The following is an 18,160-nucleotide window of genomic DNA, read 5'->3' on the forward strand; positions in this document are numbered from 1 at the left end:
TTTTATTTTTATATTTCTTATTAATAAGAATAAACTACTTAAAAATAACTTTTATTTTATATTCTATTTATAAATAAGCTTTATAATAATATAATTTTTAAAAATGAAAGTAACACTTTTCGTAAGTTTATTAAACATAATATTAAAAGTATATTAAAAAACATTAATATAAATAAATAGATATAAAATAATTTCTTATAAACTTTAATAAAATTAAAAATTATAATAAGAACTAATAAATAGTAATAAAAAATCAGATATAAAATACTTATTAAGTTTATTAGAAAGCTCTTAAGTAATATTAGCTATATAAGTAGTTTAATCTCTTAAGAGAATATTTTATTTAGCTTAAAATTAAAAATAATATAGAAAAGAAAAATCTTATATATACTCTAAGAAAGATCTTCTACTTTATTTACTTTTTAATTAGTTAACTATTTTTATTTATAAGTATATATATATAAATTAATATATTTTATATATTTATAAAACTAACTAAATATATTATAAATTAAGAAAGCTTATTAAGGTCTTTTTAACTATATTATAGAGAATAAGCTCTTGAACTATTCTTTTTAAAAAAATACTTTTAATTTTATCTATATAATTAGTTTTCATACAATATTTTTAACTTATAAGTATTTTTATATATATATAAAATACTTTTAGTTAATTTAATAGTTAAAGAGGTAAATAATAGTTTGTTTTATAATATATCTTCTACTTTATATAGCTCTGTTAGTAAAGTTTACTAAAGGAGTAGGTTATATAACTAATATAAGCTTTATAAACTTATAATTTAAGGATACTTAGGAGGGTAACTTCCTCTTAGGTAATATATACTTTTTCTATAAACTCTTTAGTCTCTTCTAATTACTAGCTCTTAGTAGTTTATAATTTTAAATTATAACCTTATACTGATTAAAGAAGTTTTAGATTAATATTAAGTTAAACTTAATACTTTTTTTTCGTAAACTTTAATAATTTTAAATTTCAATCTTTTTTTGAACTTTAAGTAATTAGCTTTCTAAAACTTTATAAAATATATTAAAATAAAGCTTATACTTTAGTTAGCTTAAAAACTATTAGCTATTTCTTTAATAATAAGTAAAATTACTAAAAAACTAATAATATTAAACTATATAATAAATACTACTAAAGCTAAATCTTTAGCTTTTATTAATAACTTTAGCTAGCTATTTTCTTTAAGTAGTATAAAGATATTATACTTAATTTAAAAAGTTTTTAGATATTTTTTTACTATTATATAAGATATTTTATAGCTCTTAGTAATAGCTTAAATTTATAGTACTATAGATAAAAGCCTACTAAAATAGCTAAAGTAAAAAGCTTAATATTATATAGTATATAATATTTATATAGCTTATTTAATAAGTATTAAATTAATATTACTTTAGTAAAGCATTTTAATAACTAGAATTAAAAAAAGTAATTTCAAAAAGTATAATTTTAAGTTATAATATAGTTTTTAAAAAGACGTTTTTTAGTAGTAAAACGAGAAAAAACATAACTTTTATATAACTAGCTAGAAACCCCCCTTTTTGCATAGAAACCCTATTTTTTCGCCCCCTATATAAATAAGTAGGGGGAGTTTTGCGCTTGACGTGGCTAACTAACGCCCCCAGGTAGACTAAAAAAAAAGCGCGCCAACGTGATCTACAAGCTGGTCACCTTACCTTTTTACTAAGCCGCATTCTGTACAAAAACTAATGCAAGTGGTTCCCCCGCATTTCCCCGCAGGAGACGTGCTTTTCACCAAGCGGCCAGAAGACACCACGGAGAGAGGGCGGTGAATAAATAAGGCGGCTGGGAGTGCTTTCTCTAACAAACGGGGCTGAGGCTTGACTCAAGGACCCTGGGCTAGCGGCCCCGGCGTTCTAAATCGCTGCCTGCATCGTCGTACAGGATTGATTAATTGCCTTTTGAATTGCGCAATAACATGTGTGTCACCTGAAAAGTCCTTCGGTAACGCTCGCAGCGCCATCGTTATCGATACCGCCACTGATAGTGCCATGTGCCCCCAGGCATGTGCCCTGTTTGTGTTGCCCAGGCTGTTATTTTAGCGTCGCGTCTATCAATTGCTGACAGACTTTCTTACTTTGATAGATGTAAGACGTGAGGGACACGGTGACTTTCCAGAACTCGTTAACTCAGGCCGCCAGATCCCTGATTCAACCTACGAACCCCTCACGAACCACCTTCACGTGTCGCTGTTGGTCCACCGCGAAAATGGGCAAGTGACCAAAATATAGCGCCAAGTCCAACGCTATCTGCATTATGCCAAGCCGTTATCAACCAGTTATCTACCTCTCTCACTATTGCCTGGTGTCGAGGACGATCTAGATCATCTTAGACCACTCGCCCTCGCATCCTCTATGCCAACGTCTGTACCGACTGGCTGGAACCAAATCGTCGACGGCGCTGTTTCTTGTTCATAAAGGAAGCTGCCCGCCGATCCTCCTCTGGTGCTACCACTCGGCAGAAAGGTTGCACGACTTTCGCGACATTGAGGCACGGCCTTGTGATCCCGATCGGCTTCCGGTACAAAGAATCCGTCGTCCTCCCCGAAAGCCCGCGCTGAACGTCCTGATCATTGTTTCATTCGCAACCTGAACAAGAACAGTGGTGCCGAAGCCAACCATCATGTCGTCCGTGACCTCGCTGTTGTCGGCGACGGCAACTTCGGCGGCTGCTCCGACGTCCACCGGCGGAAATAGAGCTGCTCCTCAGGGTGGTGTCATCGAAGGCGCGAACCCTTCGGTGTACAATCCGAAGGATCCCATCACGATGTTCATCATTCAGGTAGGTGGACTAGCTCTTCAGACCCGCCAGTTTGTTCGAAAGCATGCTTGGACGTCTGACTGACTGTCGCTCTGTGCAGGCTGGGTTGATCATCATTGTCTGCCATCTCCTTCATTGGCCACTCTCCAAGATCCGACAACCTCGAGTCATCGCCGAGGTCATTGGTGGCATTGTTCTCGGTCCATCGGTCATGGGACGCATCCCCGGCTTCCGCAACGCCATCTTTCCAACCGAGTCAATCCCAAACCTCACCCTCGTTGCCAATGTCGGACTGGTGCTCTATCTCTTTCTCATCGGCCTTGAAACCGATGTTCGCTTCCTAGTCAGCAATTGGCGGATTGCCACCTCGGTCGCGTTCGCTGGGTTGGCCCTCCCGTTTGCTCTAGGTTGCGCTCTCGCATGGGGCCTGTATAATCAATTCTCCGGGGATGAGGGCCTCGTCCACATCAATTTTAGTGTGTACATGTTGTTTATTGGCGTTGCAATCGCCATCACGGTATTCCGGCTCCATTCCATGGGCAAAACCCAACTTGAATCTGACTCAAGCTCACGCGCCGAATCTAGGCCTTCCCCGTTTTGTGTCGAATCCTGACGGAGCTGAAGCTTCTTGATACGAAGGTTGGTGTCATTGTGCTTTCGGCTGGCGTAGCCAATGACGTAGTTGGTACGTTGTCCCGGCATTCACTACTTGGTGTGAACTCTTGATCTAACCTGCCCGATTTAAAGGTTGGATCTTGCTTGCTCTCTGTGTCGCTCTCGCCAATGCAGGCACTGGTCTATCTGCTTTGTGGATTCTGTTGGCGTGCATCGGCTACATGCTCTTTCTGCTTTTTGCCGTCAAGCCGACCATCACATGGCTTTTGCGTCGATCGGGTAATATCGAAAATGGGCCTTCCCAGGGCATGATCTCGCTCATTTTGTTGATCGCACTTACTTCGGCATTCTTCACGGGCATCATTGGTGTTCACGCTATCTTCGGTGGCTTCATGGTTGGCCTCATTCTTCCTCGTGAAAACGGCTTTGCCATCAAAGTCACCGAAAAGTTGGAGGATTTGATCGGCGCATTATTCCTGCCTCTTTACTTTACACTGTCCGGCCTCAACACCAACTTGGGACTGCTGAATTCTGGCATCACATGGGGCTACGTCTTTGCCGTTACATTCACCGCGTTCTTCACCAAAGTCATTGGTGCCACTCTTGCTGCCAAGTTAAACGGAATGGTCTGGCGAGAATCCTTCTCCATTGGAGCCTTGATGAGTTGTAAGGGACTGGTTGAGCTGATTGTGTTGGTTAGTACTACCTTTGCCCGCGCGAGCTGCGCGTGAGGTGACTGTCGATATTAGGAGCTAAGACTGACTGACGTACTAGAACATCGGCTTGCAAGCCAAGATCCTGAGCACACGCACTTTTACCATCTTCGTCGTTATGGCTTTGCTGACAACTTTCGTCACAACGCCCCTCACATCGGTCCTATACCCTCCGTGGTATCAGAAGAAGATCGAAGCTTGGAGGCGCGGGGAGATTGACTGGGATACTGGTGATCTTCATCCCGAATACAATACGGGCAACGACACAGACTCCGCCAAACATGCTAGCACCCGCGTCCGACGCCTCTTGGTATACCTTCGGCTGGACAACATGCCGGCAATGCTGAACTTGGTGTCGTTATTCGGAAAGCAATCTGCATCTGACAACCAATACGTGGCACAGGATGAGAAGGGCGGCGTCCACTCAGAGACAGCCAACCTGCAGGCTTCTCCCAACACTCAGGCTGTGCGAGCTCATGGATTTCGTCTACTGCATCTTACTGACCGCGACTCGTCTGTGATGACAGTGTCGCAAGTAGCCGAGTGGAGCCAAAATGACCCGGTGGTCAACATCTTCCGTACAGTCGGCCAGTTTCTCAAGGTCGCCGTGTCTGGCGAAGTGTCAATCATGCCCGAGGCACGCTTTGCCGAAGCGCTGCTCTCCAAGTCGTCGGATATTTCATCGGACCTTCTCCTGGTTCCTTGGAGCGAGAGCGGTAGTCTGGTCGACTCTCAAGTTTCACCCGCAGATGGTGCCGCAAACAAATTTGCAACGGCATACACATCATTCGCCAAATCAATACTTGCTTCTTCTGAGCATAACATCGGACTTTTCTTCTCTCACGATGGCTCTCGGCCAACAACCTCATCCGGCGAGAAGGCCAAGCTTATGCGAACTTACTCGTTTAGCGACATTCACCACGATATTCCATCGATTCCTGTTACGAACAAGTCCCATCACATCTTCATGCCTTACTTCGGTGGCCGCGATGATAAACTAGCCCTCATCCTAGTTTTGCAGCTCTGCGAGAAGCAGAGCGCCACAGCCACTGTTGTGCACTTCGCTTCATCGGCCGAAGCTGACCAGGATGCCAGTGACTTCTTCGGCTTCATTTCGACACACGCCCCAGCCGCCACAGGGTCCCGAGTAAAATTTGAGGTTTCATCTGCCAGCAATCCCATCGAGGCTGCCGTAAGCCAGGCTACCTCCGCCATTCGGGCTGACTCACGGGGCATTGCTTGGCATAACCTCATCGTCCTTGGTCGACGTACTTCTGCTTTGTCCAAGGAGGGTAAAAACTCTGTTAAAGTATCGACCGAGGCCAGAGAGTGTTTGGGTTCGGCGGCTGCGGCCCTCATTTCGTCCGAGGTGAAAGCAGATATGTTGGTTGTACAAGCTAAAGCCGGGTCGGCGTGATTGTTGAGGAGCATAGTCAGCGAATAGTAATGGAACATTGTGTTTTTCACATAAGTCACGGGCGCGTTGCAATGCCAAGGATTCGCTTGTGCAGTGTACCAGTTCAGCATTCGACATTGTGTATGTTGCCGCTGAGACGATGTACAGCGGAATGATCCACTAGCCACTTGCGGTACAGGAATGAAGTGAGATGTGGTACTCAGACGCGTTTGGCAGTTGCACATCATGCTCCAGTAATGTTTTCTATAGCTCAATTGACGCAGCAGCTCTGGAAACCAATGTTAGTCCTGCGGGAAGGACTGGTGTTTAGGATGCTAAATGCTGAATGCAGACGCAAATGTGAAGAGTGTAGTGAAGTCTGGTGCAATGCAGGGGAGACGCCTGCAGGGCGAGTAACTTATGATCACAACAATAATAGCATGTTGTCAGGAATTGCCATTATTTCTCATGCAACATGATAATTCCTAATTGACATTGCTGTTGTAAATTCGATGGGAAAATAGGGCTGCCCTCACCGATTCCAACACCAAAGGAGTGGGCTCAGAGGCACTCCGAAACAAAGCACTTACGTTGAGAACACCTACAAACAGTAGCAGAGAGTAATCATCAGTATATCGACGCCAAAACACCAATATGGTATATCACCGACGTCTGCGTCCACTGCCACCCCCACTTCCACCGTAGCTATTGGCACTGTTGACCGCGGGCTGCATCACAAAGTTACGTATGCCCATCTCGCATGCCTGACGCAATGCTTGATGCCGCATGCCGCCTTTCATACCAGAAGCCTTATGGCCAACAAAGGTGTCCACCAAAGCAGCACCCAGGGCAGCTGTAGCTACTTTGGTGCCCTTCTCGCCAATCCAGGGCCCGGGCTCATTACGCATCTGATAGGCCGCTTGGCTGCCGACACGAAATGCGGTCTGGGCAGCTTCACCAAGAGCTGCGTACCCAACGGCAGACTTCGCCCGTGGCCGAGCTCCTCGCGCGGCGTTTCCTATGGCAGGATTCCTGGGCACAGACCGACCCCTTGTGGAGCGTTCCTGCCCTGGTTGGACAAAGCGGCCTGGCGAGTCATTTTTCCCATTACCGCGGCCCGGGGCCGCATGTTCTGCAGAGCGTCTATGGGGTTCGGTCTGGTAGTCTGAATGGCGAGCACGATATGTCGCGCTAGCCCTACGCGGAACAGCGCCGTCATCCTCTGCGTGACGTGACCTTCTCCTATCGCTGATCTGAGGCTCTGGATCGTAGTCGGCATAACGGGAGCGGCGCGTATTACTGGGCCGCATTTCTGGGTCATAGTCAGGGTATTTGGCGCGTCTTGTCTCGCTTGTTCGGGGCGGGTGGTAGGCATGTTGTCGCTCACGACCCCGACGAGATGCGGGCGCGTATATGTCGAAGCCTTCTCGATCATTGGTGGCCCGATACGAGTCCCCCGCGGAGGGCCCATGGCTTCGCGCTCGCCGAGGGAGGGCTTCATCGTAGTCGTCGTGGTAGTTTTCCTTAGGAGCTTTGCGATCACGCCTTGTATCTACTGGAGCTATGTGGTCGTCCAGTACGGTGTCCTTGCGCTCTTTGCGGTGCCTGCGGGTTTCGCGAGGATCTTTCTTTTGAGCATGTTCTCGCGGGTTATCATCGTAAGAGGCAACAGGTGCGGCTGCAGGCTCAGATCTGTGGCGACGGCGGGGTCCCGGGCTGCGACCCCTGGGAGGATATGGGTCGTCGTATGGGGCGGCTGCCGGACGGCGATACTGATATGCATGCGGCGGGTAAGAGCCATCCAAATCGATGTCGGGTGCTCGACGGTGAGGGCGTCCCATCCTTAGTCAGGATGGTCGGTTGTGTATCCAGCTGATGAGAGGAGGCGAGGGAGGTAAAGGATGGTCAGACAGGCAGATTTGTAGCGAGAATCCTAGTGGCTTTTGGGAGGATTGATTCTAGAGACGAGCATGGTGAGCAAAGAGACGAAGACTATGGGAGGGGGAAGAAACCTGGGGGTTGCGTATATAACAGTGCGTATATCACACGGGAGTCCATGTTGTCGTCGTTTGGGGGTGGGGAGGGGTGGGGAGGGGTGTGGAGTGGGTTTGGGTTGGTTGGTTGGGTCAGGATGATGGGTGCGAAAATGAAAAAGTCTGGGTGGATTGATGGAGAGACTAGTCTAGGCAGTGTCGACAGGCCGGAAGATGAAGCCAATACGATTGCAGGCACACATCCCTCTTCCCTCTGGTCTGAATGACTGCCTGTCTGTCATGGAAACCAGGCCTGACCAGCCAAAAACCGAGATCAGACGGGAGTTGTTTAACGAGGATAGCGTCACACGTAGGCGATCGGCTGACCGCTGTAGTTTTGCGGGGGTTTACGGGTCGGAGGACTCCACTGCAGTCGCGTGCGTTCGCTCAGTGGCTCGGGGTAATGTTGGGGCTCTTTCTTGCTTCCCACAAGTGCGGTCTTAGTCTTCCTTCGCCTCACCTGGTGGAACCAGTGAGGGAACCTCGAACTCTGCACCATACTTAGCCGTAGGTCGTTTGGTAATAAGTCTTTCTCCAAGGGCCCGGCCTGCCACGTCGTGTACTCTCCTCACCAATATTGAGTCTGACCTCTATTCCCTCCCTCCCCTTTTCTTCTTTTGCCCTTTCCTTCAATCTGATTTCATGGCTCTAGTCGCCCGTTATTCCAATATTCGTACCCAATTATCTAACCAAGCAAGCATAACTTGGCGTCTCAAGGTCACCTTGTTACATTATCACGACATGGGCTCCGGAGGAATTCGCTGCAGGGCGGTTGTGTTGTGGCGGCATCTGGAGTGCTGCAGAATTCGAAGAGCGGAACCTGCCCTGAACCAGCCTATCGTTGGTTGTGGCCGGCTGGAAACCCACATCTAGACCTCGACCCCCCGTGCCAACGACATGCAGGGTCCAACATATGACGTCACATGAGGTCAAGGTGCGTCTTCAAGCCACCATCCAGACAAATGCTGTTGGAGCTTGCAATCCCAAACGCATTGCATCCGCACACCTGCATCACGATCCAACATCATGAAGTCAGCTTGTCCACAAATTCATGGCTAATCTGCCTATCAAGCCCCCCTGAATCCCGAGGTGCAAGCAACTCCGTGGCATCACAGCACTTCCACTCCAGGTGTCGTTAGTTCAGCTTTCTACTAGTCGAACTACCCAACACCTGACTTTTCACTAGTCAGTGTCCTCGACACCGCTTGACTGCACACTCACAGCCAAACCAATGCATCCTGTAGGGAAGGAGAAAGAATGCAGGGCGGTCAACACTTACTTCGGCCCAGTCTGCATGGTACTGCTCCTTTGATCAGACGGTACTCCTGCTGAAGATTCGCTGCGGGTGACGTCGTGAGATTACTTGACATGGCAATGAAGTCCAATCGCTCAACCTGAGGCGGCACACTACCTAGGTAGGCCAGCATTCATCACATCACGCGACGTGAAAGGAAAGAGAGGGGCAATTGCATTTCGGGTGTCGCTTCAGATCGGCCCTGAGTTCTGGGAGCGTTAGACGCCGAGTTGGACACGTCCCCCTTCAAAGGTTATCAAGTTCGGATGACATTCAACTACTTATCTGGCGAAGGCAGAATCCTTATGATGAGTACTGGCATGGATGGAAACCTCGATAATCGAGTCTAGAGGTGCAGGTGCTAGCATCGGCGTTCCTGAGACTCGCATGGGTTTGCTGGCCAACTTTCGACTTGACCAGAAGCCATCCGTTGCGCAAGACCAAACTTCCTACCTTAGATGCTATGCACAGGCCCTATTATTGAGCCAGGGCTAGCGCGGTGTGGGATGGATGATTACCTTAGCAAAGCAGGCCCCTGGGACTTTTCCTACTTTCCCGCCGCTGGCCTGGTTTGACTCAGCAATACCGCCCGCATTTCGATGCGTGCTGTGGTTTCTCTCTGAGCACAAAGTTCTAAAGAGATCGCCTATCCTTCCTGTGTCTGCGCGGCTATATTTCCTGCGTACTTAATCACTCCTGTTCAGAGACGATAGGAGCAGCGACGACGACGATTGAAGCACGACGATAAGTATAATAGCCACAGAAAAAGTAGTCGGCATAGCACAGGAGAAATAGGCGGTCCCGTTCTAAAATCTCACACAAGCCTCAAGCAAGTCGGACAAGGCATCGCCGAGGTTGGGTCGGTCCCAAACCCCTGGCACCGTTCCATATCACAAGCGGGCTGCGCACATGTGCCGTGGGAGCCAGGACCCTGATTAACATACAACGCTGCTGTTCAAATATTGCCACTCCGGTCTTCGGGCATCGCGATTTTGAGACTCTAACATCAGCCAAACAGTCCTACGGTCGTGTACGAATACGTTATTCTGTGGGCGCTTTTCCTCCCGAGCTCTCGGATCCCGCGGTGCAATACCGGCGAAGTGCGCTGGTTTCTGATTAGTACTGGTCTGTCGTATTTTCAGCGATATCCAAAAAGAAAGCGGGGCCAAAGATAAGAGATGTCTCGTTTGGGTTATATGTCCCGTGCCGCGAAGTTGTCCTAGGATAACGGTCGGCTGTTGTCCATCTGAACATGCCGCCGTATTCTCCACAACCGAGAATGAGATGGGTTGCCCACCTTGGACGAAGCTAGGCCAAGATGACAGTGCATTGACATGCCATCTGATCCCGAAAATTCGGTTCGTTCCTTCGCTTCGTGCATGAACCAAGTGAATGTCACTGAAAAGGATGGAATATCCACCCCGGAAACTTGGGACATTAGATCGAGGCTGCACTGTCTACGACGCTTCAAGGCTGGCCGTGAAACTCTGCAATGAACACACATTGTAGAACGCATCACGCTTAGCCGGTAGCCACTGGTGATGAAATACCTAGTCTGGAGCCGCGGCCAAAGAAAGTGTGGCCAGGCTTGCAGCGGTATGTGTCACGACAGCGAGTCAGTGACTATAACCCAATGGAATCTGCAAACACTTGTTCTTGCATACTCAGAACCGAGCGACGTCAGCAGGATCGCCAAAAAGCTATCTATCGTGACCACACCAGAATCACATATCCCATTTAATTCGACCCAAGAAATCTTTCCCCATCTTTCGAATCTCTGGGACTCATAAGATGATCCACGGGCGGAAACGGCGTGGCCGTCAGGCGAGGACATGATTCCTTCCTTCCTGCACATCCTCACTCATGCAGTCTGGTGGTGGTGGTGAAGGCGTTTGTCGGCGATGCGCTAGTGCTGCGGTGTGCCCTCCCTCGGTTTCCCAACTTGCAATTCGTGGGGGTGGGCCGGGCCCTTGCTGGAGTGAGCTGGCAATCACAATCGAAATCGTAATCAGCAGCCGGGGTGCATGTCGGGGTCTCCTATCGCTCAGACGAATGGCAGGTGACAGATTAGACGTGAACTGGACCAAACATGCGTACACTCTTTGCCGTCGGTGGAGTGGTCCGCCGACGACCGTTCTTCGCCCGGTTTCGTCCAAAAGTCGTCGCCTGGCATCCGAGCACGATAACGAATGACGGGGGACGTAGTCCGGGCGACGCCGTTCGGGCAAAGCAGTTGTAGAAAAGGGAAGGGTGGTATTCTCCGGCCGCCAATTAATCCATCCATCGACAGCTGGTGGCGCAGAGACAACAAAGTCAGAAAGGGTATCTGTACGTATCTACTGATTGTACTGTACCAGAGGCTGGAATCTCAACATCAAGTAGGCACCCAAGAAACGGAAGCGCCCAGGGCAAGACATTGCATCGCAGCAGTGGATATGGTGGACATGGCCGGCTTGGCGACAACCGGGACGTGGCCTTCGCCGACTTGTGTCTCGCATGGCTGGTTTACCAGATGAGCTTGTATTACCAATACCAGGGCGACAACTACTGTGTATGTGCTAGCTACCTACTGCGGAGGAGCTGACGATGCTGATGCCAAGAACGAACGACATGAAGACTGATTAGGACATGTCGCCCTCCCGTCGCCAGCGCACCATACCGCGCCATCTGAAGAGTTCCACGAGGTGGCGCTGTCCGGTATCCGGCGGTCTGATGGCGCTGTCAAGACGCACTGCTGCGGTGTCAAGCTGGAAAAAGAAAGCAACGGACGGCGTTGAAGTCCACACGCGAGGCTGTCCTCAGCTACCTATACCTTACCTCATTGCCTGTTATGGTACCGGACGTCTTTTGGGCTCTCTCACTACGGCCCCGCCCGGCCACGGCGGGCCTCGTCCAAGAACAGCATAGCACCGGGCCTGTGAGCCCAATCAAGCGTGGCAATCGCCCCTCTTCGAAGCTGAGAAATGGGGTGTTAATCCCGCGGTCAATGGGCGGCTGCGGCAAGTAGAGATAGCTGCCCCGGCCGAGACAGCTGCCCCCATGTGGAGGCACCAGGCGGGCTGCAATGTACTGTGCTGCCGGTCATCGGCCGCGAGGCTCCGCCTCGTACAATCGAACACAGTATGCGTACATCTCATCCCACGGAGGTTCCGGCACGGCACCGATGGCAATGGTTGGTTTATTGCTGAGCGTCCAAAGCCCAATGTACCTGAGTGTGCTAAGTCAGTCCGCGAAGGAGACTTCGTCCCGAAAACCAGGGCGGGAGGGAAGAGGGAGGCATAGATGCCAGAACAATGAAAGTGACTATCATGCGTGCAACAAGTCCCCTCCGTTCTAGGCTTCCTGCCATCTTTGCCCGGCTGCGGTAGCAGTGACAGAGGCAGTCGGCGCGATACCACCATCAGCCGGGGCACAGCATGATTCAACGTCGGAGAACCCTTAATCAAGACCAAGTGCTCACCGACCCAAGGTTCCTTGCCTTAGTGTGCATTTCCCGTACCTTAAACCACCTTAGCTCAAGATGGGTCCGAACCGTGCAGTCAAACATAGAGCTCCTCGACTTCAATGGGGACTTTTTACCTGCACTTCATGCCCCTGCCCTAACGCCAGGCAAGGCGAGGTACCTAAGGTAAGGTAAGGTCGGGTAGGCCGCACTTTTGTGCGACTGGACGCTGTTTTCCAAACCCGAAAACCTTTCCGCCTCTTTTGTGGGTCGCTAGTTCAAATTTCCGTAACATCCAATTCTACTTCTCGACTTCTGCAACCCGCCATTTGCGGCAACGATGCTCTCGTCCTGACCCTGACCATTACCTTTTCCCGCTTGAGCACACATACTCACGGGCCTCTCTCCTTCCTCCCAGCAACTATGCTGTTCTGCATTTGAATGGCGCCGTGTGGCGCTCGATACGGCAGGTTTCTGACGTGACATGGCACCTGAAATTGGACGATAAAAGCGAGGGAGTTCCATTCCCGAACGAAGCCACACCGAATGGAGACCTAGCTGCTGGCGGTGGCGCCTCCATACCATGTGGTGAGGACGGGAGGGTATCCATTCGTGTGGCCAAGTGAGTAAACGGCCATACTAATCGTGAGTCCTATCTCTGATGACCTGCCTTAGATATCGGCTTAGCCATACCTTAATCGGTAGCCGCGAAAGAAAAAAGACAGCGGTCGGGACGCTTCCTTTGTTTCTTCTCCCCTCCCCCCTCGTCGCCCCTTCCCCTCCCCGTAGAATCCATCAATACTTTTTCACCCCCGTCCATGAGTGAGTTGAGTTCAGCTTGACTTCTAGCCCGTTGACGCGACCGCGTCGCACACAAGCGCAGCGACGCCCTCTGCCTTGGTAGGAGGTGGTCCGGTCCAGCCTTCACTTGGATACCTTACCACGGCGACGTCGACGTATAGCGCCCAGGACGCTGCCATGCATGCGGTGCGATGCCATGGCTATGTATCCGGGCCGGATGCAAGTACCTTCCCGCGCTAAAGGGCTTGTCCGCCTTGCCTCACATACCTTACTAGTCTTTGCGATACATGTACGGATGCCACACCATTCTCTTGACATAGAACGATGGAAGCCAAAGTTAGAACGTGGGTGCCATGCCATCCACCTCCATCGCATCAAATTCCATCGTTCCAGCATCCGTATCCTTGCCCACTTGCCCGCCTACGGCCTGCGCCAGTGATCCACGCCATGCCCCATCACAGGCTGGACCCCCCCCCCGCCCCGGCGATCCAGCAAATGATAATCATTTTCGCGCTATTAAATAATGGCTCGAGTTTTCTTTGATAACGGGACTGACTGGCTGGATGTTGTCCATCGGCCTTGCCTCCTCCGAATTTGCTGCCGCGCATTCTACGCAGCAGGTTGATAAAAACCTGACGTCTTGCCGCTCTCTCGGACAGCTTGCTGCTTCTCTAGGCTTGTCCTCCTCCTACCCACTTATCACCGTTGTCCTTGTCCGGTCTTCGTCGGCAGTGCGATCTCGAACCAGATCTGCTGCACTGGAACCTCCTGCCGTCCTCGCAAACTACCTATCGCTGGTGTCAAGTTGACTGAAGCTTTCCCGGTCTTGCTTTTCACGCTTGCTTTTCCGGCGACCAAAATCTACGCTGCCACCTTTCTCACTTTGATCAGACTCTATCGGCTTTTGATCGCCACACCTGGTCATATTTTCTTCTTCGTTTCCATTTTCTTTCTTTCTTTCCCCTGGCCTGTAGACTGGGCCGTCTGATCTCTCCTCGGACACCAACGCTGAAGAGGGAGGGGGAAAATTTTGTGCAAGATGGGGTGGATTCATAACGCCAATGCCAAGATCGCCGCTAGCCCGGTCGGTCGGTGGTTCCAACTTGAAGGCTCCGGTCATGTAAGTCGCAGTGCCCCTAGATCATTCCTTGACTATCCCAATTGGCGTTGAGCTCGGCTCGCCTGCTTCTCATGGTCGCAGGTCGCCGTCAGACGCGAGGATGGCAGGACTGGATGGTTTTCTTGCCCAATATCTGACTGCGGTTACTAACCGAAACAACTGCAGCCCCGAGAGCGTAAGGGCTCGTACTTTTTCACCGAGATCCGTGCCGGTCTTGTCGCCTTTTTCGCCATGGCTTACATCATTGCCGTCAACTCGTCCATCGTGTCTGATACCGGCGGCACCTGTGTTTGCCCTCGTACAGCCGATGACTTTACTTGCGACAAGGACGAAGATTATCTGCTGTGTGTGGCTGAGGTGAAGCGCGACATCGTCACTGCTACCGCCGCCATCTCTGCTCTGGCCACCTTTTTCATGGGTCTGCTTGCCAACATGCCCGTTGGCTGCGCCCCGGGTATGGGTCTGAACGCCTACTTCGCTTACTCTGTCGTCGGCTACCACGGGACCGGCGCCGTTCCCTACCAGGTCGCCCTCACTGCCATCTTCATTGAGGGCTTCATATTCTTCGGCCTCGCTCTGCTTGGGATGCGCCAGTGGCTTGCCCGTGCCATTCCCCGCTCTATCAAGCTCGCCACCGGTGTCGGCATCGGCTTCTTCCTCACCCTGATCGGTCTTACTTACAGCGAAGGTATCGGCCTGATCGTCGGTGCCACCTCCACCCCCTTAGAGTTGGCTGGATGTGAGCAAGGCCTCATGGTGGACGGTCTTTGCCCCTCTTCAACCAAGATGCGCAGCCCAACCATGTGGATTGGCATCTTCTGCGGTGGCATACTGACCGTCATGCTCATGATGTACCGCTTCAAGGGCGCCATCCTCGCTGGCATCATCCTTGTCAGCATCATCTCCTGGCCCCGCGGGACCGACGTTACCTACTTTCCCTACACTGCTGTCGGGGACTCGAACTTCGACTTCTTCAAAAAGGTTGTCGATTTTCACCCCATTCAGCATACCCTCAATGTCCAGGAATGGAATGTTGCCGGTTACAGTGGCGCCTTCGGCCTTGCCCTCATCACCTTTTTATATGTCGATATTCTTGACTGTACCGGCACGCTGTACTCGATGGCTCGATTCGCAAACCTCATCGACGAGGAGACGCAGGATTTCGAGGGCTCTTCTGTCGCTTACATGGTTGACGCCCTTAGCATTTCGATTGGCGCCCTCTTCGGCACTCCCCCAGTCACTGCTTTTGTCGAGTCAGGCGCCGGCATCTCTGAGGGCGGAAAGACTGGCATCACTGCAATGATGACTGGACTTTGCTTCTTTATATCAGTCTTCTTTGCTCCTATCTTCGCTTCTATTCCATCCTGGGCTACCGGCTGCGTCTTGGTTCTTGTTGGATCCATGATGGTCCGGGCCGTGACCGAGATCAATTGGAGATACATGGGCGATGCTGTCCCTGCGTTCATTACTATGGCTCTTATGCCCTTCACATATTCCATCGCCGATGGCCTCATTGGTGGTGTCTGCAGCTACATCTTGATCAACACCCTAGTCTGGGTGATCGAGAAGGCCTCTTTTGGCCGCATAGTTCCCCCTAATAAGGACGAGAAGGATCCTTGGACGTGGCGCATTCCTGGTGGCATCCTTCCGCCGTGGGTTAGACGTCTCATCAAGGGCAAGAAGGACTTCTGGCGTGCAGACCACCAAGATGGCGGCAACGTCGCCGAGGAGCCTCAGCCTCTGGAGAAGACGGCCAGTTCTGACCAGGGTGGCTCGGTGAACGGGAAAGACAAGGACGTTGGCGAGACCATCTCACCGCGGGGTGACAGGTCATCTTGAGTGGTATCAGTAAGGGAGGATCTTGGAAATTATAAACATAAAGTACGAATGTCTTGCTTGTTACTTGGACAGGATACCCGACCATGGACTATGTGTCCAGCATTATTTGCTTTAAATTTACAACAGCAGCATTAATGAGAAAGGTGAATATTCCCACCCGTGGTGCTTGCTACTGGCTTGGTAGGGTGTTTTTGCCGGACATACTGCGAGTGGCTCTCATGACGTACGAACTGGTTCAGGCCCTGACATCCTCGCCATTGCCGAGAGTAGCAATCGTGCCAATTGCAGACTCAACAATGCCGTCCTGAGTATCGTGGGGGCTTGCAGCTTCAGCGTCGGTGGATACGGCTGGTGCCGTTGTGACGGCTTCGCTTCCAGCTTGTTCCATGGCAGCAAGTCGCGCAGCCCTGCCTTCCTTCTTTCGCGGTACCGGTGCTGTGGGATGTATTAGTAGACGAATCATTGCCACAGATTTTCAATGGCAACGAGAACTTACCGCGGCCATTTTCCTGGACGTAGAAACGCCGGAGAAGACTGACGGCTTCGTCACGGCCCCATCCGCCCTCTGCTTCGAATCCACGCTCAACGTTGCCACCATCGCCGGGTTGGTCTGTTGCTTGGCGGTTGCCCATCAGCATGCTCTTGTTCGACGAAGAGCTAGATGGTCGGGAGATGTTGCTAGCGTTAGTGGAGACCTGGAGAGGCTTTGTTGCAGGGGTAGGATTGGACGAGCTGGTTGAGTTCTTGTGAATGCTGAACACGCCACCGGTGCCGCCAAACTTGTCGTTGACAGCGCCGAAATAGACCTTGTTGATGCCAAGCTGTCGCAGAAGGCCAGCACACATGACGCAGGGTTCGACTGTAACGTACAGAACACACTCCCGGACAATGGAGCGGGCGACTTGAGTATCTCGGTGCAGCTTCTGACCGTAGGGGTACAGGTGACCGTTTCTGACGTAGTCATCGTCCATAGGGAACAAGTCCGAGTCGTCGTCATCTTGAGTGTCAGACTTAGAACGCTGGTCGGCCGACGAGTCGAATTGTTTATCGGCCGGCTTCTCAGACTTGCCCGCTCCGTAGGAGAGAAGGGCAGACAGTGCCATGAACTCAGCATGCCGGGTACCGTTCCGAGTAACATTTGTTGCATTCATGCCTCTGGCCACGACGGCTCCCTTGTGGACGAGAACACAGCCAACGGGTGTCTCGTTCGTCCTCAAAGCCAGACGGGCCTGCAGGAAAAGTCAGCCACTGCGTTGAACAACCTCATCATCACGTGGCATTCAAGAATAACCACAACCTACCATATCCAGAGCCTGGTCCATGAAGACCTGATGGATGCGCTTTTCCCCGGTAGGAGTGTAGGGGTCACGGTTGATGGAGCCGGACGACCGAGGTCGAGAGGCTGCGTCATCGACGGAGAGGCGGGTCAAGACGGCAGTGGGAGCGACAACTGCAGTTGGGGGAACTTGATTCTCCTTGTCGCTGGTCAAAGCAGGAGCGGCCATGGTCTTCGGAGAATCTGGGTTTCCGGCTGAGTCTCGAGTATGGGACACGATGGTTCGAGGTGCGACATCGGCCATTTTCGATTGTTCCAATGATGGTGGCAAGTTTTGTTCTCTTGGGGGAGATGATTGTGACTGGGAAGACGCTGCTGAGGCGGATGGAGGTGAAGGTGAATGTGATGGTGAGGTCAAGGGTGGAGCAGATTTGGTGTTGGGAGAGAAGGGGGATTTGAGACGGGCGAAGACTGTCTGTAGGAATTTCCCAGTCGTTGAAAACCGCTGCATCCTTCTTTCCTGTGACTCGGAGTCATCTGGGGTCGATCCCATTGTGGAAGGCGCCTTCGTCATATTGCCCATCTTGGCAGGCTCGTCGATGCCTGCCAGTCACCAAGACTTCTTCTGGACAGGCTGGGCAGGTACCGCAAAGATCCCAGACAGCAAAAACAATACCTAGATGCGCACTTGCAGGTGCAGGAGCAGCCCCCGTGGGCCTGGGCCTAGGCCTGAAGGACTGGGTTATCTCCCTCTTTGTAGAGCAGAAGAGCAGGCAGGCTCCAGGTTTCAGGCACCTCTTTTGTGCAAACAAGTGGTCTGCTGATGAAA

At 50.8% G+C, this 18,160-nt stretch overlaps 4 protein-coding genes across 4 annotated transcripts; 3 read left to right on the forward strand and 1 right to left on the reverse strand.

The window, feature by feature from the left end:
• Positions 1-2,664: 2,664 nt before the first annotated feature.
• KHA1 (K(+)/H(+) antiporter 1) lies at positions 2,665-5,547 on the forward strand (the record flags this gene model as incomplete). The annotated part of the gene is made up of 5 exons (XM_032032945.1): positions 2,665-2,823; positions 2,903-3,319; positions 3,388-3,487; positions 3,550-4,112; positions 4,192-5,547. The coding sequence occupies 5 exons, from the start codon at positions 2,665-2,667 to the stop codon at positions 5,545-5,547; spliced, it is 2,595 nt and encodes an 864-aa protein (XP_031887936.1).
• A 5,395-nt stretch (positions 5,548-10,942) lies between these two features.
• Positions 10,943-11,478, forward strand: CGGC5_v011236 (uncharacterized protein; the record flags this gene model as incomplete). Its single annotated transcript, XM_032032942.1, has 4 exons — positions 10,943-10,972; positions 11,171-11,181; positions 11,236-11,404; positions 11,470-11,478. The coding sequence occupies 4 exons, from the start codon at positions 10,943-10,945 to the stop codon at positions 11,476-11,478; spliced, it is 219 nt and encodes a 72-aa protein (XP_031888081.1).
• Positions 11,479-14,135: 2,657 nt separating this feature from the next.
• Positions 14,136-16,055, forward strand: CGGC5_v011237 (putative xanthine/uracil permease; the record flags this gene model as incomplete). Its single annotated transcript, XM_032032941.1, has 2 exons — positions 14,136-14,216; positions 14,382-16,055. 2 exons carry the CDS (start codon positions 14,136-14,138, stop codon positions 16,053-16,055), a joined length of 1,755 nt encoding a protein of 584 aa, XP_031887938.1.
• A 235-nt stretch (positions 16,056-16,290) lies between these two features.
• TAD2-0 (tRNA-specific adenosine deaminase TAD2) lies at positions 16,291-17,635 on the reverse strand (the record flags this gene model as incomplete). Its single annotated transcript, XM_032032940.1, has 3 exons — positions 16,291-16,490; positions 16,552-17,284; positions 17,357-17,635. 3 exons carry the CDS (start codon positions 17,633-17,635, stop codon positions 16,291-16,293), a joined length of 1,212 nt encoding a protein of 403 aa, XP_031887939.1.
• Between the last annotated feature and the right edge of the window lie 525 nt (positions 17,636-18,160).

This window comes from Colletotrichum fructicola (assembly GCF_000319635.2).
Source record: "Colletotrichum fructicola Nara gc5 chromosome Unknown KSG_Nara_v1_contig06, whole genome shotgun sequence".
Taxonomy (NCBI): Eukaryota; Fungi; Ascomycota; class Sordariomycetes; order Glomerellales; family Glomerellaceae; genus Colletotrichum; species Colletotrichum fructicola.